This window comes from Convolutriloba macropyga, chromosome 10 (genome assembly GCF_964194025.1).
Source record: "Convolutriloba macropyga chromosome 10, txConMacr16.3, whole genome shotgun sequence".
Taxonomy (NCBI): domain Eukaryota; kingdom Metazoa; phylum Xenacoelomorpha; order Acoela; family Convolutidae; genus Convolutriloba; species Convolutriloba macropyga.
In genome coordinates this window covers 40,751,582-40,772,336 of record NC_134477.1, presented here as the reverse complement: position 1 = coordinate 40,772,336, position 20,755 = coordinate 40,751,582, and the positions used below count along the sequence as shown (strand labels likewise).

General features: G+C 35.9%; 2 protein-coding genes across 8 annotated transcripts in view; one reads left to right on the top strand and one right to left on the bottom strand.

The window, feature by feature from the left end:
- The window catches only part of LOC142348134 (uncharacterized), a 33,918-nt gene extending 29,304 nt beyond the window's left edge, over positions 1-4,614 (bottom strand). For both annotated transcript variants that reach the window (XM_075399338.1, XM_075399339.1), the window contains exons 1-6: positions 4,163-4,614; positions 1,540-1,625; positions 1,122-1,286; positions 949-1,031; positions 564-641; positions 184-238 (exon numbers count right to left, since the gene is read on the bottom strand). In XM_075399338.1, the coding sequence (XP_075255453.1) occupies positions 184-238; positions 564-641; positions 949-1,031; positions 1,122-1,286; positions 1,540-1,625; positions 4,163-4,268 (573 nt within the window). In that variant the 5' untranslated portion in view covers positions 4,269-4,614. The remainder of the gene's footprint in view (positions 1-183; positions 239-563; positions 642-948; positions 1,032-1,121; positions 1,287-1,539; positions 1,626-4,162) is intronic.
- An 87-nt stretch (positions 4,615-4,701) lies between these two features.
- Positions 4,702-20,755, top strand: part of LOC142348133 (uncharacterized) — an 84,229-nt gene continuing 68,175 nt past the window's right edge. The window contains exons 1-3 of one of the 6 annotated variants that reach the window (XM_075399337.1): positions 4,702-4,913; positions 5,401-5,566; positions 7,559-7,731. In XM_075399337.1, coding sequence (XP_075255452.1) covers positions 5,429-5,566; positions 7,559-7,731 — 311 coding nt within the window. In that variant the 5' untranslated portion in view covers positions 4,702-4,913; positions 5,401-5,428. Of the gene's footprint in view, positions 4,948-5,389; positions 5,567-7,558; positions 7,732-20,755 lie in introns of all 6 variants that reach the window. The other 5 variants (XM_075399335.1, XM_075399336.1, XM_075399333.1 and 2 more) reach the window with 5 other exon arrangements.

Here is a 20,755-nt window from a genome sequence, read left to right as displayed (position 1 = left end):
GATAGTTTTTTCCAACCAGCTGAAAAAAAATATCCAGAAGCTCGCATTTTTGAAAGATTATTTTTTTATTGTCAGCAATACGTGTTCCTAAAGTTAGGTTTTTTAAATTACTATATCTAACGGTATTTTAAGGTGAGGTAGATATTCATCTTACAAATTTTTTGAGAGACAAGATCTTCTAACCGTCTGATGTGCCTCTCTGAGTTGATCACGCGTATCATTAAGCAAAATTTGCTTGCTAAAACAACAAAACTGATATCAACATTGCGTACCTAAAGTTAAATTTAGGTCATCAGTAAAAATTGCTATATAGATAACACCAAAAAGGCGCTCTCATTAAGCTGTCTATATTAATACATCATGGAACTCATAAACAACTTGTTCAAGAATACTTGACTAGTCAGTTGATAATGTTTTTTTTGGGATCTTTTTGGTTTGTGCTTAGTGGCTGCGTATAATTTAAAACTCACACGTGGGCGTGTCATTTTGTACACTATGATTGGGGGCGGGGCATTATCGGAAATTATCCGTTTTGAGATTGTAGCCTATTATGTCTGTGATACCTGGCTTTCTCCTGCATAGTTTGATTGAGATGAGTCACTACTTCTTCATGTCTCTCGTGCAATTTGTCTCTCTGGGGGCTGAAACCACATTAAGTTAAGCAACCCAAAAGGCCGGTCATTGGTCTCCAGACCTTCGGGGATTTCAAGAAAAAAGGTCACCTAGATTCCCTATAGTAGGAAGGTCGCCACCATCTATATAACATTATATAGGCATCTATAGGTTTTCAATGGGCTATTGGAGGAGTGCTGGGGGCGCGGGAAGTTCCGAAATAAATAATAACATGATGTGAGTTCATCGGTCAAGTATATTCGGCAAGAAAAATAAGGGCAAAACCCCCCTAAATTGTTGTCGGTGTTCAATGCTTATTGCGCTAATTACGCTTACTGCAGTGTGACATTTTCCTTCTCCAGAACGGTAAGTTTGCCCTTCATTTCCCCCATATTGCTCTCGATCTGACTCAGAGTGTCCTGAAACAACAGTGCAACCTCAAGTACTGCAAGTACTGGACCCCCCCCCCCCCCCCCAACCGCTACCTTACAAGTCAAGACGCGACATACCTCTAATGACTGTATACGCGTGGTGTTTGATTCCCTGGCCTGTCGGACACTTTGCTTGATCTCCCTCTGGATCTGTGTGGGCAGGTAGTAGAGATGATACCTCAATGCACTGGCATTGATAGTCTCTGTCTCGTATACTTCACGCAATTTTACACACTCCTCGTGCTAAATACCAATGTTATACTTTTTAAAGTTGACAACTTCACACTTAAATATTTGCAAATTCCTTTCTTCGCAAAGAGAAATTGTTAGTTTTGAGCTACAGTTTTTTTTTCATTAATTTGTGTTGATAGAGGGTGAGAACTGGCCTGTATAAGAAAAGTCCGGTTTTGACAATTTTTAATCTTGCAAATAGAGATACAAATAAAGCCAAAACAGTCCGATTTGTTTTAACAAAGTCTGAACAGCCTGAACTTACCAATGACTGCAGATAGGCCACCAGCTCCTGCACAAACATTGTGTCTTTCTCACTGAAACTGCCCGCGTCTACTCTCATTTTGTGGGCTAAACCGATACAAACAAAATAAAACACAATAAAGCTTTCAGTTCCTCTCATAAGATCATCACGATTGATTATGAGTTTTTTGTAAAAGATAATCTTCCGAGTCTAACAAATAACAAAATAGGCTGAGATGCGTTTAATTTCGTTTTTCTTTTTCTCCTGATGGAGATCTAGACCCAACCAAACAGCTAATTCAAAAAAACATCGCACAGGACAAACGTAGCTCAAATCAGAATTTTTACAATTTTAAATTCTATTGCCAAACAAAAAAACTGATTAAAAGATTCTTTCCAAAAAATCAGTTAGCAAAATCTTTTGCAAAAAATTTTTTACAGGGTCTACGTATAGACAAATCATCAAAAATTTCTGAACAAAAATGGCGTCAAATAGAGGTCACAAAGAAAATTAGAATTGAAAAGCAAGGGAATTTTACACCGTTCTTTGAAAACAAATTCTCCTCGTCTATTACGATTTTCAGCAAAGTAAAGTGTTAATGTTCCTGTCGAAGACGATATGGACTTTATGTGATAATTTTTGAGATAATACTTGCTACGGAAAGTAAAAAGATTTAAGAAACCAAAATTTACAGATAACGCCAAATATCTTAACGGGAACCTCTACTAGATCATCGTATAGTAGGCTAGATAAATTAAGCCTTGAGGAGCAAGAAAAAACTGGAGAAGGGGTTATAAGAGATGCTCAAATTCGAGAATTTAAGACCAGTTGTTATAATGGTTGAACACTAGGCTTGCAGGTGAAAAATGCTGGTTCAAGTCAATGACTGGTCCGTTTTCACTGTAGTTGGACTGCCCTCATTCCGTCTTACGGTTCTACGACTATTTTTCTTTCGAAGTAGACTCAATGTTTTTCAGGCAAGATTTTCGAAGAAGAGTCATTGCTTTAATTTTATTGTAAACAACTTTCTGGTTAGCTCAGTTTTTTTGTGAAAGAAGTTATCGCTATATGTATGCGAATACAGTCCGAAATTTTATTGGATATTCATCTGATATTATCCCGTACCCAACTCCAAGTGTAAATCACTACTGGGCATAGTAAATGCAAGTCTCCCATGTAATATATTTTGCTCGCTTTTTCGCTTGAAAAATGCTTCTTTCAAGCTTATATTAAAGGCACAAAAGTTAAAATGTCACCTGTCGAGGTGGCGAAGAAAGGACGACAAACGTCATCCTAAAAGTGACAAAAACGTGACATGAATCAGTCTATGATTCAGTACTGACGAGAAATGGCAATTATACTGGCTCAGTACTGAAATGCACGTGGAGTTAGGTACGGGATAAAATCCACCGGCAAGCCCAGTTTTTCAAAGTTTTATAGAATTTTTATATCCTTCTATGCTGTGAAAATATTTTTTGAATTGAGTCCTGGTCTTTCCTCTCTGAGAGTATAAAATGAATGTTCTTTAACATAAATTGCTTCACTAAAATCTAATGTTTGTTCACTTAATAAGTAAACTGATAGCTTGAAAAGCTCGGCGTGAAAGAGATCAGAAAAACCATTATTTTTTCTCCTGTAATAAATAATTTTGAGGATTCTCCGTTGCAGTACTAACAGGTTCCATATAAATATATATCATAACCTCTGCAATATGCAATACATACGAAGTGGTTGGGGGCAAATTGTGAACGACATTTTTGTTCAAAATAATTGAATTGCAGTGTCTGCAATATGCAAATGATTTTAAGTGATTGCAAATGATAAATTATATTGTTTCTGCTTTGTCTTTAAATATACGATTGTAAGAGACTAGTTCTATGCGTTATGTAAATCTGAGCTCCTCCGAATCTGAAATTGAAGGATAATATTTATTTATGCTTTAGAATGTAGAGTACACTTTCCGTATTCGTAACATTCAGTTCCCTTCCTCCTGGAATATGGGTCAATTCGATCTATTTAAATATATTTCTATTTAGGCTGAACTTCTCGATTTCTCAAGTTCTCGAGTTTTTAAAACATCGGATGTTTTCCGAGGCTATCTATCTTCTCTGAAAAGAAAAACGCAAATGTCCAATAATTCAAAGCAGATGCTTTCCCAGGTTGAGGTCCCAGACGGAAAGCCGATATGTCCAGACCCAGATGAACGCACGACGGGGGTGTCGTGCGTTCAAATTTACATGGTCTGGAAACAAGGAAAAACGCACGAAAGTCTGGACATAGGCACTTTCCGTCTGGGACGGTCTGGACATAGTCACTTTCCGTCTGGGACGGTCTGGACATACCGACTTTCCGTCTGGGACCTCAACCTGGGTTATTGGCATAGTTCCTTGATCTTACACGAAGTGCTTCTTTTCGATTTAATAAAAATTGGAAAAAATGATTCTCTATATTTGAGAATTTTAATAAGAATTATAATGAGAATTCCAATATATTAAGAATTATAATAAGATTTTTAGCAGTTTTGAACATTAAGCGCAAAAAACGCCCATGAATGGCGCAAAAAACTGCTCCGACTGGTTCTTTTCTGCGGGTCTTCTACCCACAGAAGGAAAAAATTCTTGGAAAAGCTTTAATAAAAACTTACCCAAGTGTTTCAACTTATTCAGACCCTCACTGATTTCCTGTTCATCATCTTGTCCAACAGAAGTCGTGAAGTCTTCCGATTTTATTCCACTAGCTCCGCGGGCCATTAAAATATGATACTCAGAGAAAGAAAGAGAATATAAAATTTGAAGCAAATGACTATAGCCTCACTTGTTAATGCAAAAATTAAATTTTATTTTATATAAAGTATTTCATCCAAATCATGCAATGGGAATAAATTGCATATATGAGAAAACGAATATATGAGCGAAACAGCAATTATTAAGTAATAGATAATGTGACCTATTCAAAATTATTTGTTTAATTTTAAGAGCTAACATGCATGCACAAACTTTAAAAACCAAAAGTAACGAGATTTTTTCACCAGCAAACGTAAAACCGTTATGGACGTAAACTGGTATTAGTACACACTACAATCAGTTCTTATGTACCATAATACAAAAACCAGCCACATTTTTATAAGTTGAGCGTTATGGAGCACGTGCATACGATAAAACACACGTTTGCGAATACGTTTAATAATAACATGAGCGATAGAATTCACTTGTTTATTCCAATCAATTGTAAAATTTCTGATAAAAACCATTGCTTATAGTTTTGAATGTTATATCGTTACGTTATGATTATTTTTCTAGTGATTGATTATTCATAGTTTATATGGCGTTTAAAGCACACCTGCGTATAACAATGTGCTTTATGCATTGTTTATTCTGGAAGTACCATTTTTGCTTGTAAATTTGACGCTTTGATGGTGTCGTGTAATTTGTGTTAACAATAAAACAGCTTCTTAAATAAATCAACGTGCAGAAGAGTGATCGCTTTCTTTAGGTTTTTTTCTTACTTTTGTTATGTGATAATTATTTTTGAGTTCTGTTTACATAAGATGAGCGACCGCTTCATTTTCTTCCAATTTTCTGCTGAATTGAACCATTCCTAACCCCTCTTTTAGCTACTCATACAGAGAAATATCTTTCCGAAAAGAAAAAATTCTTGTAAAGAGTCTTTTTTGTTAATAGGCTCAAAATAGGTCTTTTTTGTTAGTTTTGACTTTTAAGAAATACCGTTTTATTGAAAAGGAAAAACGATTATTGCGACATCATTCATCGAAGGTTGCGAGGTCAGGCACAATTTTGGGTCACTCGAATTGCTCGCTGCCAGATTATTTTACTTCCCGAAAAGTTCTATTTGAAATCAACGGCTGTTCTAGTTATTCAAAAGTTGATTAGTTTGAATCAAAAGTTAGAAGATGGTAGTATTGACGACGGATGTAGTTTTGAGACATGCTAACAACAAGGGAACAAAACTGCGCCCAGAAGACAACACAGAACAGTTCCTGCGCAAACTCACTCACCTTAATTTACCCGAGAAGGGAATTGACCTGATAGTAAGTTGTACCATAACCTCTTATCGACAGCTATCTTCGTAGATCGGATCTATTCTGTTTTGCCCCCCCCCCGCTACAAATTATATGTTGTTATATAGCACGTTACTATGTTAAAAAATAGCACGTGCGCCTGGGGGTGTGAAAGATATAAGCCCAGTAAGCGGGGGGGGGGGAGGGGAGGCAAAACAGAATAGATCCCGTAGATTTTGCAAGAATCCGACAAAGGTCTTCCAAGATTACGCGCCACCTGGCAAAATGGTGCTTGTTTTTCTTCAGGAGGTTGTAAGATGTCTCTTGAATATGCAAGAAGTTTTCAAGAAAACCGTCCCTAGGAGCACTCTTTCAAGATTAGCGTCGGATTCTTGCAAGGATCCTTACCAGATAAGAATCCAAATATTGCAAGATATGAGATTGAAAAGCCGGTATTTGTTTGAAATTGATCCTTGTAATTTCTTCAACGGCTACAGGTGAAATATGCGTTTTTTCTGCATGATCAGTTGTTTGTTCACTTCAGTAGAACAGCCGTACTGCTATTGAGAGTGTTTCAAAACGATTGGAAACCTTTCAAAAATTGTTCTTAAGGATTCCTGAAATGCACTTTGTTATAACTATGTGCATTTCAGGAATCCTTTAAAAATCATTTTTGATAGGACTTCAATCATCTTATAACACAACACGTAAATAAATTATGTTGGGAAACTTAAGATTAAAATTTGTGCACTGGTTTCTTCGTTCAGTTGGTTGGATATGAAGGTTAGCGGTAAACTCGTTGTGACTCCCATCCGAGGAAAGTAACATGTCAAGATGAAAGTTGCGGTAAAACATTTTTCTTGTTCAAGGGCATTGTATACAGTGCCCTTGTCATATACTGCATGTATGAAAGTATTATACTAGAGCAGAGCCAATCCGCGCAGTGAATAATATCCACTGTGAAAAATAAGAGCAGTGAAAAGTAATTGAAAATAATAGAGGGTTGAAAAAAAAGTTGGAATGATTTAATCTTGCTGGAACATTCTGCTTTTAACCTAAAAACGCACCCCAAGAAAGAGAAAAGGGAATAGATATAAGAGAAAAGATGTAACAGCCCTTAAACAACAAAATGTTTTTACTGCAATCGTCATCTTGACATATTGCTTCCCTCGGATGGGACTCACAACAAGTTTATCGTCAACCTTCATATCCAACCAACTGAATGACGAAACGAGGTTTTCATTATAGGCTTTGATTTTTGTGGTTTATTATAGTATAGCTGCATCTTTTGAACGTAGCATGACTTAAAAAATGTCACAAAATTTGTCGGTCATTGGACTGACCTGTTATCCTAATAATTTTTCTGTAACTGGTCTTCCTTTGTTGCAATATGAGCGTCATTTGCAAGAGTTGATGAAATGATGAAGGGAAATGAGAATGGGTGTAAAAAGTTTTCAAAACAGTGTAAGTGGAGTGCCTTTCACGACAGCCAATTAAAAATTTAATGGTATTTTATATAGCACGACTAAATCTGTTAGAGGACGTAAAAAGAATGTTTGCTGCAAGTAGAGTAGATCAGAATTAGTTTTCAATCGTTACAATTAATTCAGGAAGTTTCTTTTAATTGACATCGTCAATTCAAAACACATCAAATTTCTAAAACAAACTTGTCGATGAAATATAGTACAAAACACACCCCTATGCTATTACTAAGATCACAAACATCAGTCAAGTTGTCCAAAAGATGACAGTACCACTTCGCACTGACCCGTTGTAACATTAACAGAGGTCGGCGACTTTCCTTTCAGAAGATCTTTCGGTTCAGGCCATCGGCGTCATAGTCGCTGAGTTCTTCCCAGGTTCAGGTTATCATGCGTCCTCGTTTATGACTCAGACCATTTTTGAACGCGCACAGGGTGTACGGTGCGTTCAAAAAAACACAGGCGAGGATCTTTTCAACGAGCAACATAAACGCACTGTTTGCTTTATGTAAGTATTACCAAACCAGTTATTATTTTTTAGGGTCCTGATCTGTCTTTATGTGGCAACCTGTGTGTGATATATTTGTATGACAACAACATAACCCATCTAGGAAATAGTCTCCAATTTGCAGTCAATCTCACCCACCTCTACCTCCAGAATAACTGCATTGAGAGGATGGAGGGATTGCTTAACTGCACCAGCATACAAAAACTGTGAGTTGAATCTGGTATCAAACAAGGATGCTCGTTAATGTGCGTTGGCACATGATGTTCAGACCCGACATCATCTACATTTTTGACTTAATTGTCAACCTAATTAGGAGATAATTAAAAATAGATGTTTGAGTTTTACAAAATCGTTACAAAACCGAACTACTAATTGAATTTCAAAATACCATGCCTAATTAACGCGCTCACAAGATCTGCCAATAAAAAGACTACGAGAAAAAAAACAAGCACCAAAATTAGCAAAAACAAAAGTTTTTCAGCGAATGTGATAAAAGAAGAGAAAAAGAAACACAAATATTGACCACTCAAAAAATTTTATGAAAACGTATATTGTGCAACAAACAAATCATGAGTTACGACATGACATCAGTGAGAAAATACTTTTTGAATTACAAGAAATTGGATGGAATCTCTCAATGATGAGATTAAATTACAAGCTGACGAAGAGAACAAAAACTGAAAAGTATAAAAAGTGTTTGAGAACGAACAAAATCGTAAACTTTAATACTGTGGAAATTGAGTACATTGAGCAACATCATCCATTAAATCCTCAGTTAGAAGCCTATGAGACCAGTCAGCATTTTACGACTAAATGAAGAATTAAACGGCAAAAATAGCAAATTCAAAAAATTTGACCCAGAAAAGTGTCGATGCCAATAAAAAAATTTTTGGTTAAAATTTTTCAAATCACATATAAATTTTTAGCAGCAATGGGGTGCTTCTTTTATTAACAATATGACTTCAAAAAATCAACAAGTATGAACAAATATAAAAAAAAACAATGAAACTTTTTTAGAAAACCCGTTATATCGGCGACGTTAAAGTCAATAGCTTTCAACGGCAGATAAAAATCAGCTAAATTATGTCTCAATGAGAAGGCAAGGATGTTTGTCAATCATAGGTAATCAGAAGAACATCACAATAAGTCTTATGTTTATGAAAAAGAAACAACTCGATTATGCAAAAACCAAACATTCAGTAGAAAAGTGCAAGAAGAAAGTGTCGAAGCCATTTAAACCATAAGAGTTTCTCTGAAAACTTAATCTTTGGTCCAGTGGACTTCTTTTTTAAGGCGATGGGAACTATCAATATTGGGATAATGAGATAAGATTTCAAAAAACTAAAATTACAAAAGAAAATTCAAAATTTTTTTGAAACTGTGAAAACTCAAGGCATCGAAGTCGTAAAACCATTAGTTTGCCGATAAACGACTTAACAATTTGTTTTTATCGCAATTGAAAAGAACGGGAACCTGTCATTACTGAGACTGACTTACAGTTCATGAAAATAAGTTTCATACTGGTTAGCGTCCAAAAAAGATTTTTTCAAATGTCTTAACAGCCATTAAAATCAATAGCTCTCAACTGAATTCAATAAATAAGGATAGTAATGACTCAGTAAAGAGATAAGAATGTTTGTTATACTTATGTCATCAGTGGAACATCAAAATAAGTCTTATGATTATTAAAACAACAACAAAACAGGCACAAACCAAAATTCAGAAAAATTGCAAGAAAGTGAAGAAGCCATTTAAACCACAAATTTTTCTCTAAAAACTTTATCTATGACCCGTTGAAAACTTTTTCTAAGCCATGGAGAACTATCAGTATTAGGATAATGTGACAAAATTTCAAAATGAACCAAAATTAAAAAAAGTTCATCCAAAAATTAAAAAAAATTTATGAAAACTTGTGGCAGCCAAGTCATCAAACCAATAGTAAGAAGCTGAAACCACTAGCCAGATTTATTTCGGTTGCAATAGAAAATAGGGAGGTCCTGTCATTACTGAGATTGACTTACAGTTCATGAAAATTAATTTAAGATTGGATAATGTCCAAAAAATTCTTAAAAATTATTTTTAATGTCTTAACAGCCATTAAATTCAAGAGCTTTCAACGGTAGTTAAAAAATATCTTACTATATGCCTTGATGGGAAGAAATGGATGTTCGTCATCAACATTTTATCAATAAGACACCACAATAAGTCTTATGATTTTGAAAACAACAACAAACACAAGCAGAAACCAAAAAAAAATCCAGCAGAAATTTGAGAAGAAAGTGTCGAAGCCTTTTAAACCATAATCTTTTCTCTGAAAACTTTATCTATGAGCCTTAGAATTTTTCTTAAGCCAATTGGAAATGCCAATACGATGATAATGAGATAAGATTTCAAAAAGAAACAAATTTACAAAAAAAACGCATATTTTTTTGAAATTACGAAAACTCTGCTAAAACCGATAGTTAGCAGATAAAACCACATGCCAGATTAATTTTGGTTGCAGTAAAAAGAATGGGTTTATTTTCATTACTGAGACTGACTTACTAATCATGAAAATTAGTTTAATATTGGTTAATCCAAAAAAAAAGATTTTGAAAAATTGTTTTTTAAAGTCTTGACAGCCATTAGCTGTCCTCCCAGAGCGCTATATAGGTTCACCTATTGCAAATAAGAAAACAAAATGATTTTTTAATTGGCAGGTCTGTGCAATAGGACTCCCAAAAATAACTAAAATCTCAAAAATAAAACCAAAATTTCAATAAAAATTTCGAAAATTCAGAGTCGAAGACAAAAAAGACATGAGCGATGCCTTTAAACCGATTTTTCTTTCATTGGGTATCATTTGACTGTAAATGAATTTTGTCATTAAAAGAACCTCGATATGAAAATGACAAGTCTCTAAGTGACTAAAAAAAGAATATTAAATAGGAAAAATTTTCTAAAAAAAACAGCTCTCAAATTGATTTCGAGTTTTTTTTTATAGTAAACGTCCTCACGAGACCAGAACTAGCCTTTTTATTGATCTACTGGTAACACAAAATCGTTTTTTTTTGTAGCTTGAAATGTAACTTTGTAAAAAAGTTTTTTTTAGAAAAGCCTTAATTTGAACAAAAATTACGCTAAATTGAACACAATCATGCTAAAAGTGAACAAATATCACACAAAAATTTAAACCTCGATAACTCCTCGAAAAATATGAAATTCAAAAAAAAAATCTTTTTAATTTTGAATTCTACGCTGGACGAGCTTTATAATGATACCATTCACATTTCTCTACGATGAATATATCGATCGGCCAAAACTGACTGAACAAAAAACCTATTTGAGTATATAGTTCCTCCACCCCCCACAAGTGGGGTCGGAACAATGATTTTTAAAGTCTTCAAAATAACACCCTCGGCCCCGGATGGAAAAACGACCCCCATAAATGTTTTTTGCCGTTAATGATGGCTTTTGCATCTATGTACAGTTGCAATGGACAGCTAGACCCACCTCTTGTTATTTTGGTTAACAAAGCATTACTTTCTTCAAACAGTAATGGATACTGTTAGAATATCGATCAAACTATAGTCTTAAACTTAGTGAGAATTAGAAAGGAAGTTTGACTTACCAGATTAGAAAGACAAGCAATATGACTTCGATCAAAGAAATTATATAAATGAATCGTCAAGAAATGGTGCTGAGAATCAATATTCGGTTCAAATTGGTGAGTCTAGATAACTATTATTAGAGTTAGATTAAGTGATGTAAAATCTTCCCAGCATGTATTAAATGATGATGATATCTCCGGAAGTGTGAATGAATTCTTAGAAAAGTGCAAATGCATTCCATTTATGGTTCCTTTTCCGACTGATTTGCAGAAGCAAACCATATTGGGTAACCTTTGCGACCCCCACTATAAATCAAGGTGCTAAGATTAGTTTTGTATCTTGACTTTTTCACACTGATAATGGGTATATATACAGCTGATTTTTGAGTCCTTTTTCATCCCCAAATTCAAATCATCATCTTGATCTAATAATCAGATCTCTCCTGTAAATCTCTAAATTCTACAGTAAAATATCATTTTGTTATTCTCTCATTTTTGAAAAATTAATTCTTTTACTTGGTTAAAAACGCTTTTTATTCCGCTTGCGAAAGTCCATAAATCAACAGGTTATGGGCCCAGCAATCTTCTAAGTCATAAAATTGATTTCCAAAACAAAACCAATTTGTTGTTGACAGTCATAATCATTTTCTGCTTAGTACCTTTTCTTTTCACAATTGTTTTGCCTGCTCAAACTTCAATGGATCAACAGACAGTGAAGCTGCTGACCTACACAGGAAAGGCACAGGATTTTCCAATCTGGAGCACAATATTTGTGGCGATGATGCAGACAAAGGGACTCTACAAATCACTACTGGGGACAGAGGAGCAGCCCAATGAGCCTGCGCCACTGGCCAATGGGGCCACCAATGATGAGAAGAAGAACCACAAGGTGCTGAAGGATGCATATGAGAAGGAAGTTGCAGACATCAAGGAGAAACGGAACAATGTGTGGTGCCATCTGGCACTGACTCTAGATGCAACAACCCTCATGCTGATGAGACATGACTGTGTGGGAGATGATGGCATTGGAGATGGAGCAAAGGCTTGGAAGCTTTTGCAAGAGAGATTTCAAAGTGTGGAGACGCCGACAGTGGTGACTTTAGTGGCACAGCTTGCTCGACTGCAGCTCGAGGATTCTGAGGATTTGGACAGCTTCTTCATCAGAGGACAGGAGTTGCTCACAAGGCTACAAGAAGCAGGGGAAGCAGTCTCAGAGACTCTCTTCAACGCCTTGGTCCTCAATGGTCTGCCAATGAGGTATGAAAGTTTTGTTATGCAGGAAAGCTTCAACCCGGCAACGAACTTCACAGAGTTAAGGAAAAGGCTGCAGAACTTTCATGAGAGCACTGTGCAGAGACACAAAGGACAAAGTGGTTCAGTGGCACTGGCAGTGAAGCGTGACTTCAAGAATGGACCCAAGAAAGGAAACTGCTTTGTGTGTGGGATCCCCGGACACTTTGCCAAGAACTGCAGGAAGAAGAAGACAGCACAATGCCGCAAGTGTGGTGAGAAGGGTCACCTAGACAGGGCATGCAAGAGACAAAGAGATGGAGGCAAACATGAGTCTGTGGCAATGGGTCCAACATTGGCTACACCAGACGAGGAATGCTGGGCAGCTCTTACCCAGTGGAAGACAGCAGGCATGCTAGTGAACAGTGGTTGTACAGATCACATAGTGACGAACATCGATGCGTTTCTGGACTTTGTGCCCATTCAATCAGTGGTCAGAAATCCCAACGGAGAGGCTTCCAGAGTAGTGGGCAGAGGCTGTGTGAGGATCAGCATACCCTCAAACCAAGGGGAATTCCAATGCGAACTCAAAAATGTTCTGTGTGTGCCGGACTACTCTTCAAACCTCCTATCAGTCTCAAGATGCTCGGAGTGGGGACATAGCTTCACTTTCGAGAGAGGAAACAGCTGCATGAAACTCCAGAAGGGAACTCGGGTAAAACTAACACAAGAAAATAATTTGTTTTACTTACCCTGCAGCGTTCTAGAATTCAAGATGAGTTCCAACAGCGTGAAACTTGACAGTGCAAGGAAGTGCAACAGACGGTTGGGTCATTTGAATCAAGCGGATGTGGTCAGGAATGCACCAGAGACAGTGTGGGAACTCGATGATGTATGCAATGTGTGTGCATTGGCCAAGATCACAAAAACTCCAGTACCAAGAGTGGCAGAGACCCAAGCAGAAGAGAAGCTGGAGAGGGTGTTCACAGACGTGATGGGACCTTTCAGAGTAGAGTCACTGTCAGGGTTCCGGTTCTGCATTGTGTTTGCAGACCAGTACACGAAGTTTGTGTTTGTGGAGTTGCTTAAGGCAAAGAGTGAAGCACTGGCCAACCTGAAGAAATCTGTTCTCAGTGTGGGGACGCCCAAGAAGCTGAGGCAAGACAATGCGAAGGAGTTTCTCTCAGAGCAGTTCAAGACGTACTGCTTAGATGCAGGCATTCTACAGGAAAAGACCATACCAGAGACGCCACAACAGAATGGGTTAGCTGAGAGGTGCAACAGGACACTGCTGGAGAAGGCAAGATGTTTGCTCATTGACTCAGGACTTCCCAAGATGATGTGGGGAGCAGCAATTCTTCACGCAGCAAGGATCAGAAACTTGGTTGTGAGACGAAGAGAAGAAAAATGCCCAGCACAGCTGATGAGAGGTATAAAACCTAAGCTTCCAATTAGTAAATTATCTATTTTTGGTTTCAAAGTCTTCATGAGGAAGAGGGACAGAGAAGTCAGCAAACTTGAACCCAAGTGTAGTATTGCTAATTGGATAATTGCCGCCGCAATTACCGATACTACAGAGAGTATAATTATTTAACCGTCGACTTTGTGAACACTTTAGACTTAGTCTAAACTGACGGAATATTAAGAGAGAGCTATGCTGCGTAAATTGCGTTGAGTGAATGAATACATTATTCATAGCCAAATACTGCTGTGTATTATTTAATACACTATGGAGCAGGCCATACCGGCTGATTCACTGCCGCTATTAATACGCGTACTAAGTGAAGGATACTGAAGCTATCCAGGCCGTTCTTCAGCAGCAAGCCTGAAACGAATATATGACTAAAGACGAGTAATAGTCGGCTCCACGAATGACCTAGGAATTGATTCGGAGCTAGACATAAGTCTTGTGATTTTTTAGTCGTGTTGAATCATGTATAAACACGCACGAGCCTAGAGCTTGCTGCTGAAGGAAATCAGTTCTCCAACTCAACCAGCGCAACTTAAGCCGCCTGAATTTCACCAAAAAATTCTCTCTCTCTTCCTTTCACTGCTCTTAGAGCGAAACTTCTACTCCTCAGCTAAGAGGGAAATATCAGCAGCGATTGTAAGTCTGCCAATTTCATAGCAAAAATAGAGTTAGAGTAATGTACACATCCAGCAGTAAGATGGATTCAATTTATTGATTAAGATTAGATACCCCACCATATTTTCAAGTAAGATTTACCCCTTAATTGTGCTCTATCCTTTCTGTCTATTCACTAATTAATCTTTGGATCTAATCAATTTTATTTTCTAGCAAATAACACATAGATTTGGAAATTAGCAAAGAACATTGTGAGCATATACTGAGACTTATTCTAGCACGCAATTAAGGTCGCTACAATAATATAGGTTTAGCTCTAGTGTGGTAATTAAGATCAAGCGAATAAAATACCTACCACATCAGAGTTAAAAACTGGTGCGACGAGGATTAAAGAACGTCGGTTGCTCACACATTTAGGGACCTGGTGGACTTTTTGTGGCTAGTTTTCCAAACCAAAAACCCAGAGGTCACACAGGTTCTATGGTAGGGCCACATACCGCGCTATCCCAGTACCTGTGTGAGATGTTCTAAGATTCTGAACGTCTCAATTACGACCGACTAAAAGAGACGGGTTCTCCCCACAAAAGAACAGTCCACTGATTTAATAACTTTGAGCACCGGTTCTTTGCTTCTCAGACCCAAATTTTGACACTGTAGGTTGGTTTTTTAAGCGCACACGTGAGTACATAATTGTGTATCATAAAAAGACGTCTTTGTATCCCCCCCGCACAAAATTAGACAAGACCGGTCACATTAATATTACATTTAGACTAAATAATTGTGTTCAACTTAACCAAATCTTTAATACTGTTAGCATAACGAACTGTACTATCCCCCCTAGTCCTATATACGAAATCATACACCCATACTCATTAATCTAGCTCTCATTTATTGTCCATTACTTAACCTTAGCGTGTCTTATACATCTTAACTTTTGATTTATCATCTAATTGTTGAACTTATCATCCTCCAAACCCATAATACTGCAAAAACAATTTGACCCACATGCAAATAAGCTTAGTTTAACGTTGTTCTGCTTCATTATACATGCATAGTGTATCTATTAGTGTCTCTAAAAGTTATTAACTCACTCTGATAGCCACAAATAACGTTGTATTGTCAACCAAACGCTCCAGCAATCACCATAACGCCTCGATTTAACCCCTGAATTTCTAAAATTTTATGTTTTCGAGTTAAACAAAGTTGGTTTTATCAGGTTTTTAGCCCAAATTTTCCTATTTTTTGCCAAAATTGACAGGAATTAGTGAGAATTCATCCAAAAATCAGCCAATTATACACGATTTTTCACTAGAATTGTCCGGAATAAAGTGAAAACTTTTATATTTCATCAGATTTTTGAAGAATTTAGACCTGTTTGGTGTAGAAATTGTGTGTTTTTGCCTAAATTCGACACAGTTTTGAGTAAATAATTGAATTTTGGTGCCAAATTTAACTAAAATTCACCTAAAAAAGCCCAGATTATTCTCCAAAATTGTGAATTTAAGCCCACAAAGTCCTAAAATTCCCAAATTTAGGCGAAAATCTTTCAATTTTTATCTAAAAATTGCCCAAAATTAGGCCCAAAGAGCCCAAAATTTCCTAAATTTGCCCATTTTTGACCAAAACATTTGAATTTTTACCCAAAATTAATGCAAATTTATCGGTTTTAATCCAAAAATTAACTAGAAATTGACTATATTTCGTAAGTTTTAAACACAATTTTTGCTTTTAAACACAAAATTGAAATAATTACAACCCGAAACTATTAGATTTGACCAAAATTATTGACATATTAGCCCAAATTTGTCAAAAAATTGTCAAATTCAGCCAAAATTTTCCCAATTTTGCCATGTTTCATTAAGAAAACACCCGTTTTTGGTAAAAGATTGTCAAAATTTGCCAAAATTTTTCAAAATTTCGCCTATATTGATCCGGTAATTCATCAAAATTTAAACAAATTTGTCACTTTTTGCCCAAAATTGACCCAAAATTCACCCAGGTAATCCAAAAATTGCCCGGAACTTGTAAAAAATTACCCAAATTGAACCATAAAAAGTGAAAAATATCTCATTTTGGATACAAATTAGCGGTACAAATCTCAAAATTGGTCTCAAAATTCCAAATAATTACCTGAAATTCGCCAATAATCCTGAAGTATGAGCAAATATTCGAACACAGAGACAAGAAAATAGCTATTCAAGACTATTAACGCCTGTTTTAAGTTAATTTACTAATAGAAATTTAGAGTTTTGTCCAAAATTAACCACCAAAACGGCAAACTTAACGGAAATAACACGATCTTTTCGTGCAACTTTTCTAAGTAAACGTTCCCTTTACTGGTATTTTGTGATATTTAAGTTTCTCCTTCGTTTTTCTGAGCCATATATTCGATTGTACTTATTGGGTTACGTATAATTCTGCATACAAATTCACTTCAACAAATTTAAATTTCCAGTTTTTGCAAAAAGTTTATGGAATACCTAATAGGAGACAAACAAATAAGTATTAAGGATAACTCAGCAGACTGTCGAGTGCTCAAATACGTCACCGACGTTGAACAATAATACGTGACAATAGTCTACCGTATCAAAAGAACAAAAACTGTCGGACAAGTAACCATATTTAAAACTGAAAATACCTCCTTAGATTCTTTGTTCAATAAACTTAATAAACGTGGCTCAATCATCGATTTACAATGTATGTACGCTCAACCACAAGCTTCCAATAAATGAGTGAAAACAGCCAAAATCTGCAACTAGTTCCCTTGCCAGATAATAAGCTCTATAAGTTTGAAAACATTTGCATGTTTTCACCCACATTACCCAACTTTATTAAAGAAATAATCCAAAAAGAAAGAGTTTATTGTGTTCTAATAAGGAAGTCTGATAGCGATAATCAAATCATTTCCTATCGAGTCAGAGTATTTAGGCCAATACTAACAACAGCCTTCTCTGAAAGCAATCAAAAACCAAAATTTAGTCACGCAGGAAAATTTTTCTGGATAGAATATCGGCTAACCGAAGATGGTTGCTATCAACGAATGAACAAATGCCTATAATTATTTAATATCAAATATTTTTGTATAAAACAAAGTGAAAAACAAAACAAAAACTCTTTTTTTTTCTATTGTCTTCTAACTTAGCTTATGGATATTAGTACAAAGCACCTAAATGTAACCATTTTGTACGACGATAAAGTTGCAAAAGTTAAAAAGTACACATTAAATAACGATAAACAATCTCTGATTATTTATTATAAGTTTGTTAACGATCCGCGCCTACACTGTTTTATAACATATGCAAGTTCTAATCCTGATTTTTACAAAACTTTGAAAGCTTTGCACACGCCCAATAGTTATATTGAACTCTAGTTCATTAAACTTAACTTAATTTTGTAACAAATACTGTCTAAAATTACATCTTTTCTAGAGCAAAAGTTGAATTCAATGAATATTGACGCTAACTTCTTGAATATTATAATCAAACTTGGTCATAATACAGGCAAAGTTACTAGTTATAAATTAGATAAGAAAAAGCAATATATGTACATTTTCATTAATTTTGATAACATTCCAGGACTAGCTTGTTACATAACACATGCGGAAAACAACCCAAAGTTTAACCAAAGTTTAGACGCACTTCGTACCCCAAATAGTGTTTTTGAGATAGGACCATTTGTTTAAGCAGATTGTCTGAATATTTTCTAAATTCTATAAAAAAATTGTTTGACCTTTTCATAGCTTCAAATTCTTTTGATTAGACTTTTATATTGCTCTTTCATTTATAGTATCTTTTTCATATAAAAACTTAGTAATAAACCAACAAAAACCCTAAAACAAAAATGGCTAACATCGTAGCATACCCAGACATTTCTCTTGAAAAATTTACAGGCTTAGACCCAAGTGAGGACGTAGCAGATTTTCTAAGTCTAATAGAAAGAAAAATAGAGTTTTCATTAGGAGTTAGACCAGGAGCAGGAGATGCACAAAATGCATATGATGCACGTAGAAAAGCATTATTTGGCTCAGTCCTAAGAGGACCAGCAGCCCGATGGTTCGATTCTTTGCCCGCAGCGGAACCATGGGATGATGTTAGGACAGGTTTTCTAAATAGATTCACAGACGAGAAAGACAAGTATAGAAAACGAATTGAGGTAGAAAACATTCGTAGACAACCAGATGAATTAATCAAAAGTTACGTACACAGACTAACAAAAGCAGTGGAAAAGGGATGGCCAGACCCATTCACAGATGCTCAAAGGCAAACTAAGTGTATGGAATTTTTTGTAAGAGGACTAACTCCTCCAGCACTAAAACAAAAAGCGCATCAATATTTGATAGAAACACCTAACGCAACATGGGAACACCTTAGAAATCAAGTTAGCACTAAAGACTTAAGTTTTGCAGTAAGTAGTGATTTCACAGGCACAGCATCTAGCAGCATAGACAACAAAATGGAGATAGATGGTATAAAAGACCAGCTCCAAGAATTAGCAAGTTTAATGAAAAACAACAGAATTAGCGCAGCCTACAACCCAAACGAGCCTAGAAATAAACAAAATCACACACGATTTTGTAAATTTTGCAGAAAGTCAGGTCACACAATAGCATATTGCTATGCAAACAGAGACTTTAAAGAACAAAACAGACAGCAACCACAGCAAAGAGATAAGTTCAGAGATAACTATCAAAGCTATAGAGGACGTCGTCCAAGAGAAGATAGTTATGATAGAAGTCAGAACAGATACAGACAAGACACTAGACCACGAAACAATTACTACAACCAAGACAACCGCAGACAATACTCTCCTTATCCTAGATCTGAGAACAATAACTTCAGAAATCGCTCACAAAGCTTTGAGAATAGAGATCGACGCTATAATAGCAGATCCAACGATCGTAGACCCCAGGACTATAGGAACTATTCCAGGGAACGACAATATGATCGTAACGATTCCCGAACTAGGTATCGTGAGTCAAACAGTCCAAGACAGGATTATAGAAGAAGTAACAGTTCTAATCAGAATTCTAGAGATAACAGCAGAGAACGTAACTCAAACAGAGTTCAATTCAGAGAAAACAAAGTTAATGGATTCTTTGTGGACAATAACCAAGATGAAATTAATTTAAACTAGACGAGTCTCCGTACAAAAATAAAAAGACAAACATTTTTATTAACTTGTACATTCACGCCGTCGGAGACAGTAATAAACATAACGGTTTCGAATCGCAGTTTCTAGTCGACACAGGAGCAACATGTTCTTTGATAAACTTTGATTTTCTACAGGAACTTAAGTCACTGATTGATGTTAAACTAATTGAGTCCAAACAGAAAACAATTGCAGTTAACGGCGAACGATTAAAATTGTTAGGCTACATTCATGTCCCCATCTTATTTGACATTGAAGGCAAATATTACACAGATCTCAAAACATGGGTTTCAGAGAAAAACGGTTGCGAATTGAACATCCTTGGAATGGATTTTTTGAATTTTGCCACAAAATCAATTGAGTTCACAACTCCAAAAATGAACTTGAAAATTTATCCAAACGTCTCAATCACGCTCTCAAAATATCAAACAAAAAGTTATCCTTTTGTAAGTAAATTTGAAAAAGTTGTACTTAACAGACCTTTCGAACTAGCACCGAAATCTAGCAGACTACTAACAATCACACCATCAAACCAATTTTTCAAACAAGGAACATCATTTATAATTGACAATCGACTCCAGGACAAAGGTATCTACACATACAACGTTTATTGTGTAAGAAAAGAAAAAGAGTTGCCAATAATGCTTAATAACCCTGGTGATCGTAAAGTAACAATAGATAAAGGTTCAATAGGATACACTTTGGAAGAAATTTGTAAAAAAACACAAAAGTACACACTGATTGATAACGTCGCGTTCTTAGATGTCTTAACAGAAACTGAAACAGATTTCAATCACATCTTTCATGTGACTGAAAAAGTTGAAAACCCAATTCAGACTTTAGAAAATCCGAAATTAGACAAAACAGATATTAGACAAAAGTTGAAAAAAGCTCAGAAAAAGGTTCAAGAAAAAGAATTTGCAGACCACCATGAGTTAGAAACAGATTTTAGTCAAGATCTAAAAGACTTAAAACCAAAAGCAACAATAGAATATGAAATTCGACCACAACAAATACCACCAGAAAAACTGGAAATGTTTAGTAAATCAGACCGTGAGTTTCTAAAAAAATTTGACTTCAGTCAATCTGACATTAATGATGCACAATTACTAGATCTCATGAAACTTCTTGCCAGAGACAAGAACGTCTACTCTAAGCACAAGTATGACGTTGGCAA